The sequence below is a fragment of the Athene cunicularia genome, assembly GCF_003259725.1.
Source record: "Athene cunicularia isolate RWA chromosome 10 unlocalized genomic scaffold, athCun1 chr10_part1, whole genome shotgun sequence".
In the NCBI taxonomy this organism is placed as follows: domain Eukaryota; kingdom Metazoa; phylum Chordata; class Aves; order Strigiformes; family Strigidae; genus Athene; species Athene cunicularia.
In genome coordinates this window covers 15,165,127-15,177,855 of record NW_020799112.1, presented here as the reverse complement: position 1 = coordinate 15,177,855, position 12,729 = coordinate 15,165,127, and the positions used below count along the sequence as shown (strand labels likewise).

General features: G+C 42.1%; 1 protein-coding gene across 1 annotated transcript in view; it reads right to left on the bottom strand.

Moving 5' to 3' along the window:
- Positions 1–12,729, bottom strand: part of AGBL1 (ATP/GTP binding protein like 1) — a 289,236-nt gene that overhangs the window by 202,465 nt on the left and 74,042 nt on the right. The window contains exons 15-16 of the mRNA XM_026856071.1: positions 9,528–9,615; positions 1,387–1,531 (exon numbers count right to left, since the gene is read on the bottom strand). Coding sequence (XP_026711872.1) covers positions 1,387–1,531; positions 9,528–9,615 — 233 coding nt within the window. The remainder of the gene's footprint in view (positions 1–1,386; positions 1,532–9,527; positions 9,616–12,729) is intronic.

Below are 12,729 nucleotides of genomic sequence, written 5' to 3'. Positions count from 1 at the left end.
CACAGCATACAAACTCTCCAAGTCTCTAGTGCCAGAAGAAGAGAGAAATCAATAACAGTAAAATAATGATGAGGCACTGCATTTCTGTAATAAAGTATGGTGGTGAATAAGTCCACCCAGTTCTTCAGTATTACATTTGTCTTTTCTCCTGCAGACTGCAGTATATACATGCCTTCCAGGCTATAGGTCAAACCCCACTACTGGAGCATACTCTTCGTCTTTGATTTTGAAGAGTAACTGGTACCCATAAGCCTAATGAGAAGTGAGCTGGCAGGCATATTTTGGACTGTGAAGGCTTGACTGGCCCTCTCCCAGATACTGGAAGCAGTTTCTTTGAACATCTATAATAGGATGCAAAGCAGTTGACAAGAGACTCTTGTTTGAATGGGAATTAATCTAAGCCTAACTATGCTGGCATGCCGAGCGGCATGGCTGGTAAGCGGGAGAGGATATTGTCTCCTTTGAAAGCTTTGTCTTTCATATCTTGTAATGTCAAATTGATACCATTATAAAAAATAGAGCAAGCCCAAACTTCACCAGCCCACACAGGCATCTATTGCCCAGAAGCAAAAGGGTTGACAATGGAAACTGAGGGAAAAAGGAAGGGAAACGTATCTACTGGAACTGTGTCTTCATTTTCAGTAACATCTTTCTCATCTTTAACGACACAACAAAGCTACTTCCAGAACTATTCATTTCCCTTCTCTTATTCTACTTTCCTTTCAGACCTTGGCCTCTCCTACATCAATCATAGAGAAAACACACTGTATGTGTTTACTAAAAATTCCCTTACTATCCATCCCTGGCCAGAGAAGGTTGCAGAAGAAAAATCCTCCCCCAGGAAGCAAACTTGGTACAACTCAGTAATACAATTTATACATTGGACTTGTATTCTTTTAGTTTCTGTACTGACAGCACTGGTGGGGGTGTCACAGATGCCTACAGACACTCCAACCAGCACAGAAAGCATTCAGATGAGGTACAGCACTATGATATTGCGGGGTGCAGCTTTGAGCACTGAGCTGTTGCCTTCTGTCAGAAGGAGGAGAGGGCAGCTTTCACTTTCAAGTTGCCATTAGCCCTGCTTCCCACCCCTTCAGGAGGAGGATCCTGCAGCCCTAAGCAAATGGAGACATCTTTGGTTTGTGTTACGACTGGCATAAGTACAAATGGTTTGTACCCCAGCTTATCCCATACAGAAATTTCTCCTATAGCATTCTGGGCTTCAGAGCTGGCAGGGCTGCAGTTGCAAACAAGGCAACGACACCATCATGATCATTAACTGCCTGTGAAAACAGTCCTCTATTTATCTCAGTTTACACATAACCCAAGCATCTCCAACCTCTCAGTCTCACTAGCTTATCTAGGTGGACATATTAGTATTACCATCATTGTAGAGTATGTATAGGGGTAATGGTAGGCCAGGTAGCAGACATCATCTTTATGAGGGAACTTGATGCTGAAGGTGAGCGTGTAGTAGAATTTTCCTCTCATACCTCCTCCTGCAGCTGCACTGCAGCGATAGTGGTTTCTGGAAGAAGAGAAAGAGGGGGGAAGTAGACGGTTTTCACTTCTAGATGCACATTTGGAGCAGCCATGAGAGAACTAAGCATTCAGAGTAGCGTTCACCCTGCATGAGCTTTCATGTCATGATGTAGGTGGTCTCCAAACTGAACCAGTCATTGTACCAAAACTGGGAAGTCCCCAGGTAAGTACAATCAAACCGATCCCAGCAATGATCAGGTACAAAAAATATAACACGGTGGTAAACAACATCCAGCAACACAGCAATGCACCTACAGGTTATATGAAAGAAGAAAGGTTAGAGAAACCATGGCTCCACTGGACAGAGATACAAACAGGATCATGATGGTAAGTACACTGACTGAGGTGCGACAGCACATTCCAGGGCATCTCGGGAATCACACCAAGACCAGCAGGGAGTTAAAAAGCAGAACTGCGTGTGGCACAGGCAGTCCCAGCTAGTCACATGCTGCTGATGGATGGGACAACTCTCACAGAAAAATAACCATTTTGTTCATTTTGTGAAGGTGCAAATAAGAAAGAAGCCAGCTGATAATAGCTCATACAGCACAGTCCAGACATATTTAAACTAATGCATTCAGCTAACACTGCTGTATTGCTTCTGACATCCAAATTGTCTTGCTCAGAGATGCAGGTACCTATTCACAGCCCTGAACAATGCCATGTGAAAATATTCTGTGAAAGTCTGGAGATTTAGAAAATATTAATAACCTCAAAGCAACCAGTCAGTTCCACCACAGGAAGAAAAGGGATATTCCAGGAATAACAAACAAACAAACAAAAAATAAATAGGACATACATCAAAATATTTCAAATATCATCAAAGGCTCTTTGCTGAATAGGAAGAGGAGGGAAGTGGGTTTGAGTAGAGACTGCACACAGAGGAGAAGCAACCTCGTACAGACTTGTAGGTTGTGAGCTACCCAAAAAATCCTCTTCTGGATCTCCCCTTTTTGAAGACTTGAACCTCTCCTTGTCAGGAAGCAGCAAGGAACTAAAAGGTGGGGAGCTAAGCTTGCTATGGAAGCCAGCAGGGCAGGGGCCTCCCCAGCCAGTGTCCCCTCCCACAGTACCTGAGCAGGGCCTGCCCAGGGATGGCAGACAGGTTCAACCACAGGGTCAACCACACATTCAGGTCATCAGACAACTCTGTGGTGCTGAGGCACATCTGGGTCAAGCCAGGAGGTCAATCCGTGGTCGGGATCCAGATCAGCAGAGTTGATAGCAAAGCGCAGGCACAGCAGTGACTGAGCTGGAGCCCCACTGCAGCAGAGGTCAGACAGGGACTGAGTGGCCAGGACAGAGCTCAACTGGAGCTCCTGGGTAGAGGGTGTGGTTGGAGGCTGGTCAGGATCATCCAAGTCTACTAGTGCACTCAGGCCCTTGACACTCCTGTCGTTAAAACTACAAAAAACTTACAGATAACTTCTCAATCTAGTTCCAGGACCAGATCTCTTGCAGGAGACTTACTCTGATAAAAAGATGACTTCAGACTGAGTAAGAAAGTTTTCTTTCAGCAGAGATGAAGAGAAAATTCTTGCACTTTAGGGAGAAGCCTCACAGCAAATTGCATCCATAAGTACATTTCAAACAATATTTTTCCCACATTGCACCAATTATGCTGTTGCCGAACCTTCTGATTCTGAAGGACTGTGAGGTTTCTTTGACAAATGTTATCATCAATGTTGCATTAAAATGCAAAATAGAAGAGGCAACCAAAAGATGCAATTTCAGCTCCTGAAATTTACTATACTAGTTTATTTTGCTGCTGTTCATTTTTATTGAAAGGGATGGAGAGAAAAGATAATTATTCTTGTCAAATTCTCCAAAATAATCAGCTCTTTTTCATAAGGAAGACACAATACAATGCTGCTGGGTTTTCACCTGAATTCAATAGTTAGGAACATGTGGGGTGAGTGATACTGACTGGATCAATAGATAGTACGGGAACACCAAGTCATAGTGGCAAACTGAAAAGCCTATGATTTTATTCTCAGCTGAACCCTTCACCTCAACATTTCTTTTGCAAATAAGCCACCTTAATATTGGACAAAGACTCAAACCAAAAAAATTTTTTTAAAAAAGCAACGAACCCACAAATATAGAAACATCTACTTAGCTATTATGTATATATTTTAGTGGATCCAGGATTTGAGACCTTTTGATTATTTTTTAAGTCAGAACAATGCCATTTAATCTAGTTCCTGTTAATTTTGAAGCGGACAATAATTAAGAACCATTTCTGACATAGTGCATAATGACAGTACTCATCTCCATAGCCTCTATAATATTCAGTGTCAGCTGGTAGGTTAGATGACCTTATTCATAAAGAATTGTCACAAAGTGCTAAGACCTTCTGAATCCTTCCCTCCAAATTCACATTTGTAGTTAGAAGTGTGGGAGGAAGCAGGTCTTTGCAGGCAGATACTGCCTAAATATCTTACACACACATCATTCCCACTTGTCCCTAATGCTCCAGTAAAGGGTTCTCACTCTATAATCTGTAATTGTGCAGCCGAAAACGTCGTCTGTCCTGTCTGAAATGGCCACTTAACTCAGAGGTTTTGCAGCACCAGACACCTCTGACCTTGATGCTACACTGGTAGTCAATGGTCCTTATCCTGACAGTGCTTGGATCGCACGATCTTGAGGGTATCAACGCACAGTGCTCTCACTGCACTGCTTAGCACACTTCATTCTTGTTCTGAGCACCTCTGCTGCTCTAGCAAACTACCCACCCAGAACAGCTATTTCCAGGCTTTTGAATCCCTTCTTGACATCTCTTTCAGTCTATAGCAAACTATCTGCTAGTAACAGGAAGTTTACAGGTGGCTTTTTGAGGCTTCAATGTTCTTCACTCATGCATTAAAAAGAAAAACGACCTGTGTGTAAGCAGTGTAAATGATCATGTATTCTTACTGTGTGTAGTCTGGTCTCCTCACAATCCATCATATCGTGCAGTGGCTCTGAATCTTTTCAAAAGAAACATAAAAAGTAGCATTTTTCCTCTTTGCCTCCCTCTCCTAAAGTTGTGACTTCAAGACTCTATCGCCTCCTTGTTCCTTCACCAGCCTGATCATTTTTCTTCCTCACCCCTTTTTCATCACAACACTCAACCATACCAGCATGAAGCCCAAATTAATAAGCAAGGAAGAAGGAAGGAAAAAAGAGAACCTAGCAACATCTCGTCCTCACTCCCTTATTTGTGTTCTCTTTCAAAAAATGTTCAAAGTCTCACATGCTCCCTAGAAACTAATAAGCTCATTATTGGAAAGAAAATAAGAGACCAAAATGTGGGGGTTTTAATCAGCATGCAAGCAGTATCTACCATGCCTTTCAGTCACTTTGCAATAGTGAAATCATTTTGCTTGCTGTTCCCCCTCAGAAATAATGTACAGGTAGTGTATTTCTAGCATACCTGTGATAGAAAGTTAATTAACAATAATTATAATACTACTTATCGTTTAGTTTGCATAATAATTTTTTAAGCTTGAAAGACCTTTGCAAGCATTATCTAATTAAAACTTGCTTCCCATTTATCTATTCCCATTCTTTGGGTGGCAGATAAGTGACTCTAATTTTCCATCCTTTATAGATGGGGAAACTGAGACACAGACAGGTGAAGTCACTTGGTCAAAGATACAGGCAGAAATTCAAAAGCACCAATCAATACAAGAACAACCTCTCTTGGCCATCTCATCTTTAAACTTCCTATCTGCAGCATTTAGTGTAGTAAAAAGCACTGGTAGGTGATGGGATATGGCATTGTATCAGCTTAGACGAAAATGGCCAAAGAAAATATCAGTATCCTGGATTTCTAGGCCATTTCAAAACAGAGTCCAAATGGAAAGCAAACTATTTATCACATCTAATCTGCTGATGCGTTCCCTTTGTCCAAAATCCTTCTACCACCTGGTATCTGGTGTCCTTGTTCTACATGCCCTGACCTTCCTACACCTCCAAGTGTGGCTGCTAAGTGCAATATGCTTTAGTAACACCGTGGTTCATACCATTAAAAAACAGCATTTAACAATTTATGAAGCATGGCTGTTATTTGGGGGTTTGCCACGCTGGAAACTGGAAAATGCACAACACAACTTCCATTTCAGTCAGCCATGTTGGAAACTGGAAAATGTACAACACGGCTTCATTTTCAAGGGCCAAATCCATGTTAAAGCATCTTTATTGTCAAGATTTCAGGCAGAATCCCAGTCGAAGCAGAAAATCCCACAGCCATCTTGCTATTAAGGCATTCAGTCATATTGTAAAGGTCAGGTGCTCTCCAACTGAGACTGATGTCTCAGCCCTCTCTTCTAGATATCATTAGAACTGAGAGGTGGCCTGCTAATGCTACGATGATGATTTCATCTAATGTGATTATAAAGACTCTGAAGAGAAAAAGAGAAGACCTAGTTCTGACACCGCTATGATCACCAAGCAGTCAAGTCTTTACTGGTGATCTGAGAACAAAACATTCCATGTACCTCATTACTGTCTGTGAATGGACTATTGTCTGGAAAAGCTAGAGGTTAGATAATATGCTTAGAATGAGCCATGAAACTAAAGGCACAAGCACATTGTCACCAATTCAGCATGCTGCCATTGTTCCTTAAATAATTTGCCAGAAAGGAATATTATTCAGCACATAAAAGCTGCCAAGACAGCAAGCGAATTAGATGATCTTATAGTAACTGCAACTCTGTTTTTCACGGGTGTATCCTGTCACTTCATGGAGAGGCAATAAAATAGAGCAGAAGTGTCACTCAGCTTCCTTTTGACAAGAGCACCACTAATATTCTCTGTAACATAAAAATTCTCATGAGACATATGGGAAAGGTACATGATGACAGAGCTGTGCCACAACATTCATCTTCATGACTGAACGATCCCAACTTCAGTGAAGATGAATGTCAGCAAAGCTCAGCCAACGTGCATCACCTGGACATCTTGTGAATGTGCCTTTCCTCCCACTGTCCTTCAGCTCAGAGGTTGCTCTCAATAAAAGCCCTGCTGCAAAAGCAATTAAAGGCATCTCTGAGTTCCTCTTTATTTTTGTAAGTATATCACTCTTTCCCGTATTTATGAATAACTCCTGGTAAAAGTAATTAGATGAGGTTCCCTTCAAAATGTGCCACCCCAGGATACCTGTGACCAGGATGAATGGAAGTGAAGTGAGCTCTTTCCCTAAAACATAGGAAGCATGATATCACTATGGCAGTCCCATCTCCTCCTATTCTGAGCCAAAGTCTGAGCAACCCCAAACATACTTTCTTCACATTCCTTCACAACTATAACTTCTCATGACTGGGAATCTCTTTTATAATCACTGAAATAAAAAGATTAGAGTTTCAGTAGAGGTGAAAGTGCATATATGTGTGTGTGTGTGTGCACATTCTTATGTATACAAAAAAAATGTGTAAAGCTAGAATAAACAATAAATGAGACAGACAACAAATCATTATCCTAGATGAATATGTCGACATATAATGCAATGTAGTTAGAAAACACAGAATATTCCAAATCAATAAAACTCAATTCTCTCACATATTCTGAACAGGAATCTGATTACAAGCTTAATTGTACACTCATAGCTTAATCTCAAAAGTAATCTGATGTTTCATTATTCACAATAAGTGCCTTGTTAATGACATGAGAAGACACTGCTGTGGTAATCAGCACGTAAGTCTGCCCAACCAGAAGTCTGTACTCACAGAAGCCAGAGGTTATGGGCGTGCAAAGGTAAGCCACTGCACCACAGTGCGTTAGCTCTTGAGATAGAAAAGGTTAGGTGAATAAAGGTTAGTGAAAAGTACTTGGAACAAAAAAAAATAGCTACTTAAATTGCTACAGACAGGATGCCAGGTTGAGAGAGGATAATCTGAGCCTTCAGCAAACCCTGTCTCCCTGCCCTACCCCCTGCTCCCAAATAAAAGAAAGAAAGGAGATTTCAACAGAGATTTGGGATGACTTGGATTTTTTTTTTTTTTTTTTGTCAACACAAGTCTGAGGCTCTGCTACTTCTGGAAGGCAGCCCACTGTCATTGTTTGGGTTTATTGTCTCATCAAATCCACTTGTGAATGTAACCACCTCCGAACTTAACAGCAAAATTATGAACCGCAACACAAATTTCTTACTAAGAGAAAGCCCATTATTACACAGCAGTTTCTAAAATCAGGCTCATCAGTTCATGAAGGAATGAGTATCATTTAGAACATCAGAGAAGTTCAGCTCTGTTCCAAGAGTGCTACTTACCGTGCCAGACAATTATCATTATTGTTAATTGTGTTAACACCTCTCTGTTTTCTTGTATTTCCCTGACTATCTGCAGTCACTGGGTAGCCCATGCCCTGTGCCCCAACTGCAGTCTTAGGGGCAAGGACCAGACTGTTGGTTTGGTTATATATTGCCCAATGCAGTACCCATTAAGTCCCGGGACACTGAGGCATTTTGGTGATGCAATTTGTGACTAGGAATCATGATGGAAAATATAATTAGAAGAAGAAAAAAAAAAAAAAAAAAAAGGAAAACTTGTCACTCAGGCATTCTCAGCCCCAGCTTTCAGGTCATGACAGGTAAGTCCAGGATGAAAAAATTAACACCAAATGCTGCAGTATTTGATTAAAAGTATGCGAACTTCACCCATGATGCTCTACCAGTTCATCCTCAGCACAGAACCTCTTTTTTCCAGCCCAGGGCTCCTCTTCCTGCTTGCACCACCCCAGGCTACATCGTTCCCCAACATCCCGCTCACAGGCACTCAGCCAAATACATTTACTCACACCTGTAATTTTCCCACTTGTTCTATTCTGTCCCCCACAGCCTTCAACTCTGCACAGATTTTCTAATCCAAAACATACACCAGCTATCTTAGTCCTGAAAACCCTTTCAACTGTCATCTTTAAAAAAAATAAATGTTTTGGAGAACATTTTTCAAGCCTTGAGAAAATAAAACCGGGTTTGTTCAACCTATTGAAAGCCCAAACTCTAGACTTGTCTCCTTTGACTATAATAACAAGAATGAATTGAGGATCAATTTTCTGCGTGGAAATGAGTGAGTTTCTCACATGAGTCAAACTCCAGCTCAGATACATGTTAAAGATGAGACTGATCTAGCATTTCTCTTCTGAGGCTCTGACACACTCCAGAAACAGCCTGAAACAGGAAACTTGCGTAAGCATCAGCACTAAGCTTGTCCAAACTCCTTTACACCACTGCTGCCTGGCCCCAGTAGTAAGACAAAAGTTCCCATAGGACAGCAAGTAGGGCTCATCCCCACTGTGTCTGCTATCAGGACAAGGTTTAGACAGTGCCAAGAAGCACAGCCCACGGAGCAGTTTGCCTTCTAGGATTTGAGTTCCAGCTCTGCAGTTAAGGGAAGCTTGTGAAGATACTAACGTATAGAGATAGATTCACAAACAAACAAATAAATGTGCGTTTCCATATGTTGATTTCTACATTTATATTTATGCAGGTGTATATACACCATCTCCACCCCCCAAACACTCCTATGTACATGCTAACCCTTTCTTTATCTCCTCAGCTCCTACATCTCTTATGAAAGTCAGTTTATGCAGAATGAAAATAATTATCCCATCCAGCTCATTTCTTCCTGGACAAAAAGCCAATTCCTGGAAAAAAAGCCAATTCGACTACCTTTGTGGGTTAAGCTTCCTTGTATTCCTGGCTGCATCAGCAAGGTTTGAGCACTCCCCATTCCCTTTCCTCCTCTTTTCTCCCAGGCAAGTGAATTCCACACGTATTCCACACGTGTCCTGTCTCTCCCCAGGCATCTAAAACAGAGATCTCACTTGTAGCTGTTTTCTGAAGGTGGAAGCGTGTAACGCATTGAGCTAGCAGCAATTTAGAGACATTTGAAACAGGTGCCACTGGTGGTCAAAGGTTAACAACATCAATACAGTTATAACAGGAGAGGAACACAGGGGAAAGGAAGCTGCAAATTATTCACCAAAAATGCACTTACTTGTAGTAGCAGATATCATGGCCTGCCCGAAGCCAGCGAGGCCTGCCCTGGAGAGCTTCCTTCACTGAATACATGACCAGCTGCATGCCTGCATAAAACAAAACAGTTTCAAGTGACGTGACTTCCCTGGCTGGAAAAGACAGGGATGGGGGGGGGAAACGCTAAACAAGAAGCATCGTTATTTTCTCTATGCTATCTCTGCAGATAGTTTATGCAAAGGAAATACATTTCCCAAAGCCCCATGCTTTGTTCTGATATAGCTGTGTCTGTACAAAAAGCACCTTCAGAAGAAATGAGCTGAATGGACTTCATTAAAAAAAAAACAGATTATCCAACTGGCCTTTGCAAAGAAGGTCTTCAAGCTGCTCTGTTTACAAACAGAGGAAGGGAAAGAAAGGAATAAGAATCAAGGTATCAATAAGATCAGTAATTTGGTTAGTCCAATATTTTATGCTTGGCTGAACTCATTGAAACCTTAATCCTACCACAGCAGTGGAGATCTGCAGAGCATCCAGTACCATACATTCAGAAAGTAACAAGCAAAGCTAGAACGTTTTAAACTTGCCATTAGACCTAATACCTGTGTCATAAATGCTGATAACAATAGCATCCAACTTTGTAGCGTATCATAGCAGATGACTTCTTCCTGACCTCCAAAATTGATGCCCTGAGGTATGAGGCTTTCTCTGATCTGAGCTGCATATGCATTACTCGCAGCTTCACAAAGCCAGCCCATCTGAGGCAGTTTTTGTATCAAATTCCTTTGCTCTCCACACCTGCGTGCTCTTTTACAGTTACTGCAAGGATCCTGCCCTCACCAGCAAAGCTCTCCGCACAGGGTGGCTCTGCCAAGGGGCTGGGGGCTGCAGGGGTGGCCTCTGCCCCAGGGTGGTGCCAGCCAGCTCCAGTGGAACCAGTGCAGCCACAGCTGAGCCCAGCAACAATGCTGGTGGCACTTCTGTGCAAGTGTATTTAAGAAAGGGAAAAACACGCTATCAAGTATTTATGCATGTTGAGAAGTTGTCCCCTGGGCCTTCTTTTGGCTGTTCTTGTGCTGGGAGGAGGCGATGCTTGAAAATCATTGATACTGATGACATATTTCAATAAGGAGCTATTCCGTTTCCCTTCTTCCTTTGGGTTTCTCTGTTAAACCCCCCAGTGCTTTAAGAGGTGGCAAGTGTGCCAGCAGAAACGCCTGTCCAGTTCACCTTTGGCTGGGGTGTGACGTAGCACTAACCAGCCTACAGCTAGGAGTAACCTCTATACTACTGCTTCCTGAACCAGCACAGGAAGCCACTTACAAAAGGGAATTGTGTGTTTGGTTCCAGGACGTGGGCCACAGTGAGTATCAAGAGACACAGGCCTGCCCAGAAGCCCAGTTCACCAGACAAGGGACATGAGGCTCAGTCTCTACAGTGCTCTCGCATCCCAGACTCCAGCTCCTGCCCTTTGTGAGTCCAAGGGACACACCCACCAAACTGCCTCAGTGATGGTGGATACTGCTCTGCCATCTCATTTTAATTTAAAAAAACCCTCTAAAATATGAGGTTTTACTTTCCACTTTCCCTACGGAAACATTCAGTTTTAGAAAACAAACACAACTCAGGGTTCTGACAAAACCCCATTACTCCCCACGGTACACCTAAGTTAGTGGAAAAGGGGGAAGGAGAGAGGTAGAGGCTGCACCTCCTGACTTGCTCTGCTGCTGGTCACAGCTACTTCATTAAATATCCTTTTTGCTAATTTCAAAGTTAGACAGTGCCATCTTACCAAGATCAAAAGGGAGGGAAGGGAAAAATCAAACCAGATCAACAACCAAGAGCTGTAAAGTATTGCCACCCATGGCACTTTGGCACTACATCACAAATGGAAGCTTTCAGCATTATATCGTGGGCATTAGCCCAGGACAGTGCAGAGGGAATGTAATGAATAAACATCATCTCCTACCAACAGGCTGTGTAAATATTATGCATGTGCTGGAAGGGGTAGTGAGCCTCGTTCAGCCAAGCCAGATAAGCTAGAGCTTCACTGCCCTCTCAGAGCAGCAGAAGTAACCCACAGAAGAACTGCTTTAACAGCCAATCCTACGTACAAGCCGTACAAAAGCAAGCCGTGGCTTAGCCCCACTCCTTACACAGGATGGTATTTTCACATTTTTCTTCCAAATGTATTTTTCATTGCACACTTGAACATGTGAGTCATGTACAATTTCAGGTGCACAAAATGAAATTATTAATGCCGGCAATGGCCAAACTAGCAGATAACAAGCAATCTTCCACCAATAATAGCCAATTTTAACAGTCAATTATTATAATTATTATAATAGCGAATTCTAACGGTTCTCTAGCTGGGAAGCTACTGGTGGCTGTATCAGAGGTTGTACTGGGGTTTACATTTAGACCTCAACATGCTTCAATTTTAAGCTGCTACCAGACACACCACACTGAATTGTTTGATAATTCAGGGAAGCAGAATAAGATGACAAAAAAAAAAAAAATTCATTTTCATTTGAGATCTATATGAATACTTGAACTCCAGCCCTTAGGGTTAAAGAGCAAATGCCTTATAATTCATTATGCCACTCATCCAGCCAGTTTCACAAATACAAGTGACAAGTTATTCCAGATCCTAGAGCTATTTGTTTTAGGTACAGTGATCCTGAGAGAGTTCTCCTGGTGATGTCGAAGGCTGTATCCACAGGGCTTCAGAGGAATGCAAAGTCTGATATTAGGGGCTTATTAAACATTCTGAGTCAGGTCTTGAGCTGGTGTAAATTAACACAGCTCCATGGAAACAAATAAAAAAAAACAGCCTATGCCAGCTAAGAATTCAACCCACAGTCTCCATGCAGAAGAAATTATTTCTCTTCTAAAATGGGTACTGAAAGCTGGGATTTGCCCTGCCTATTTCTGAGCAATACCGCCTTCCTCCTGAACCACAGACTATGACAGGAGCTCAAAGACAGAAAGGAACAGCAATTTTTTTAATCATTAACATCAGCAGAAGTCTCAGCAGATCTGAAGGCAGAGATGTCTTTCTGGATAAGCCCAAAGAGTCATGAATATTTGTTCAAGGATTATCTACATTTATTTAAATCTTAGAAGAATCTTTCCAATCCTATGTTGCTCATTCAATTCCAGCAGATTGTCTTTTCTCCCCTCTCCCAAGCCTAGTGCCGTTCTTCCCCAGTTCTGGTCTCAGA